This window comes from Anneissia japonica, unplaced genomic scaffold (assembly GCF_011630105.1).
Source record: "Anneissia japonica isolate Jap-2015-1 unplaced genomic scaffold, ASM1163010v1 scaffold2707_len876726_cov182, whole genome shotgun sequence".
NCBI classification, from domain to species: Eukaryota; Metazoa; Echinodermata; class Crinoidea; order Comatulida; family Comatulidae; genus Anneissia; species Anneissia japonica.
Genome location: NW_022723260.1, coordinates 474,661 through 478,480, shown reverse-complemented (window position 1 = coordinate 478,480; position 3,820 = coordinate 474,661). Strand labels below are relative to the sequence as shown.

General features: G+C 32.4%; 1 protein-coding gene across 1 annotated transcript; it reads left to right on the top strand.

Annotated features, from left to right (window-relative positions):
• Window positions 1-223: 223 nt before the first annotated feature.
• Window positions 224-3,432, top strand: LOC117112174 (substance-P receptor-like). Its single transcript, XM_033255244.1, has 2 exons — window positions 224-2,414; window positions 3,397-3,432. The coding sequence occupies exon 1, from the start codon at window positions 288-290 to the stop codon at window positions 1,230-1,232; it is 945 nt and encodes a 314-aa protein (XP_033111135.1). The 5' UTR covers window positions 224-287; the 3' UTR covers window positions 1,233-2,414; window positions 3,397-3,432.
• The last annotated feature ends 388 nt before the right edge of the window (window positions 3,433-3,820 follow it).

Sequence of the window (3,820 nt, the reverse complement as noted above, 5' to 3'; positions counted from 1 at the left end):
GTATGAATTTATATTGTGATATTACTAGTTCGAATTCATCGATTAATGTTGCCCTATGGATGGCTGGAACCTACATCACAACCGAGATCTTATAAACTATAGAGTGATGCGTAGTAGATACAGCCCATGTAATGGAATATTCCATTAATTGGTCATTCGGTTTAGAGCAATCGAAAGCGAGTTCTAATTTCAAGAATGTTCTTCACGTTGGACGGTTAATGATTTAAGATTTTAGGAGGAGATATATTTAGGAAAAACAGTTCGCAACAGTAGTCCCTAGTTCGGAGATGATCACATTCAACGAAAGCATTAACAATAGAACATTGGATACTGAATGGAATATATTTATCTACTGCCGCGTAGTATTTATTATATGTGCTGTAATAGACGTGGTAGGATTCTGTGCCAATTTCTTTTCTATTCTCGTGTTTGTTAGTCAACGTAAACTGCGCAAGAAACATAACACTTTTGTCATCAACTTAGCCGTGGCCGATTGTCTTGCGGGTTTCTGGGGATTTTTGTGGAACGCATTTTTCGGCTATCCAAGAATCTTGAACAAAGGAAAGTTAGGTTTTACTGGAATCGTTGTCTTGTCTATGTTTGACTATGTTATCATGGCGTCAATCTTAAGTATTTTTGCTGTTTCTTTAGAAAGATTCTCGGCTGTGGTTACACCTTTAAAACACGCTCATTATACACGACAGCGAACATTAATGTATTATATAATTTGTATTTGGTGTATTTCTATAACAAATGTATTCGACTATCATTCTGGACCAAGGTTTTGTTACATGGAGCGATCATTAATACTGATACTTGTGGCGTTGGTTTGTTTTATGTACATACCTATATTTTTTATAGCAAGAAATACGACCATTAAAAGACAAAATACCATTACTGCTATCCATAAAGACAAAATACAAACTGCAATGCATGTGTTAAAAATATTTGGTCCAATAGTTGCCGTCTTGTGGTTGAACATGTTTCTTCAAATTGGAAATGTTGTATCCTGTGGACATCGTAATGTATCAAATGATTTTCTATCGTATTACTTGTATACATTTTGGGCGTCGTATTCTATCAACACAGCAGTTAACCCTTTCATCTACTGGGGGCGGCAAACACAATTCAGAATTGGCTCTAAAAATATGCTAAAGACATGTAAATTGACAATCGCAAATTTATTTGTGAACGATACTCAGAATTCGGTGAATACTATATCAGGTAATTGAAACAGGTTCTAAAGCACACGACGTGACAGTCACAAGACGCTATATGTTAGGAGACACAGCGTATATACGACGAAATTTCGCTTTCAAGGAGATACTATTATTGATAAAATATAAAACATTAAAAAAATAAATAAAAATAAAATAAACGGTGGGCAATGTTGTTTAACACTATGTCCACACTATCAAAACATTGATAATGTGGAGAGAGCTTTATACAATATTGCACATGTGACAAATTTGTGTGATATGCCCATATATAGGCATGATGATGTCATAGTAGGCCTACACCCAATGCCGTGGCCAGCTATTGGGACAGTTGGGACAGTCCCACACAATTTTTCTAATGGTCCACAAAGAATGGGTCCACATTTTGAAAAATAGGTCCAAATTATGCAATTTAAATTTTATTAATACATAAAATTGGTTCACTTTTTGAAAAATGGTTCCAGATTTTTCACATTTAGCCTAAAAGTGGTAAAATTTTAATCAATTATGGTCCAGATTTTTCATATTTTTGCTTAAAATGGGTCAACTTTTAAGAAAATTGGTCCACATTATTTGAATTTACACGTAAAGTGGGTCAACCCCGATATTGTCCCGCACTGTTTGAAAATTTTGGCTACGGCATTGATTGTACACCATAGATGTAACATAAAATGTGATAGTGTGGACTGCGCTTTAAAATGTAAACTCATGGCGTTTAGATATTACTCACGATAAGGTATTAACAGTGAATCGATTGTTCACTGTAAAAACAGCGTGGAGGATTTAAATTCAAAGTTCCACGCAATTTTCTCCTGCCTTTGGCGACACGTTTAAAAGCTAAACGTGTTTAGGCCCGGCCTAATATGTTTAGGTTTCTGACGTGTTTGGCTTTAAATGTGCTTAGGTATGATTTAATTCTAAACACGTGAAGATCCTAAGCACATTAAGTTATGTCTAAACACTTTTATCTTTTAAACGCGTTGGTTAAGGTTAATGTTTATAATTGGCTGAACACTTGTTCAGTGTTGCTGCCATATTGGCGCATTAGCAAGCAACCCCACCAAGTACCCACTTATATTCCCGGGTGGAGAGAAGCAACACTTGTATTCCTGGGTGGAGAGAAGCAACGCAAAATGCAGAGATCGAGGGATTAAAACCCCGACTTCGAAATTTGGGAAACCAGTTCTCTCTTCTATGGTATGTCATATCTTCGAATTGAATAGAATATTATGATTTGTGAACGACTTGTAGCAAAATCAATTATTACTAGGATTAACCTAGATATTTATATTTCGGACCTACTCATATCATGGGGTATCCTTTATTATGTGGTCAATATTCATTGAATTGTAGTGCTCTAAAAGACCTTTTTAATATGCATTTAGAAAAGTACTATGGCATTTTAATTTTTAGCAGCCAATATTACACGAGTGTATTCAGAATTTATGTACAAACCTCAAGTTATAATTTCGATCGTCACTGTTCATTCACGTTTACATAAATTACACATGGTCCGAATAAATCCACACGGTGGCTTTTCATTAAGAACAACCTCCATCATGAAATTATCGTAAATGCTGGCCTATATCTTCTTACTACTTGAGGACAATCAAGTTGATGATGGACTAACGTGTATCGTTCGTCGTGACTATTGCATTAATGGTATTGCCTTAATTGGACTAATAACTAAATTACGAATCGATTAAATTTAACCTCTACCCAAAATACTACTCTCAAAATGCACCTCTATCTCAGCTTAATTATATTTCTATTATTATCATCATCACCACCACCACCATCATCATAATCATCATCATCAAATTATGATCATCGTCATCATCATTATAAATGTTATTACTGTATTATTATTATTATTATTATTATTATTATTATTATTATTATTATCATTATTATTATTATTATCATTATTATTATATTATTATTAATATTATCGTCATCATAATACTATCACTAAAATAATAATGATAATACTTTGATAACAATAATAATAATAATAATAATCATAATAACAACAATAATAATAAAAATAATAATAATAGCCTAATAATAATAGGCCTAATAATAATAATAATAATAATAATTATTATTATTATTATTATTATAGTGATCGTTATAGTTATATTCTTGAACATTTCATATAATTATATTGTCAATGTAGTGTATTTTGGACGCACAAGAGACAAGTTGATCGACAGCGAAACTCTAATTGAGGTATGATACAAATTAACATGCAAAAATGTAATAGTTTTAATAATTAGTATTCTAGATTCGTACATTTTTATATATTTTGCAGGGCCTCTTGAATCATGGTTACTTTTAGTATAATGGTGGCTGCTTTATTTTGTAAACCTACCTTTTGGTAACTTCCTACTAAATCTTCCTTATAGGCCTACTACTTTAAAATAGGCTGAAGAGTTTGATACAGATATGGAATATAATTTAAGTTTAGCATTTATTTGATAATATAAACCCAGATCTTTTCATATAGTATATTCTGTATATTTATAATTACACCTAAATGCTTCTAGTTTTGTACCGTTTGTGTATGTTGACAATTAAGACAATGTTTTGAGGCACCTATT

Coding starts and splice junctions, on each gene's coding strand:
- LOC117112174 (XM_033255244.1), top strand. CDS start 288: ATGATCACATTCAACGAAAGCATTAACAATAGAACATTGGATACTGAA.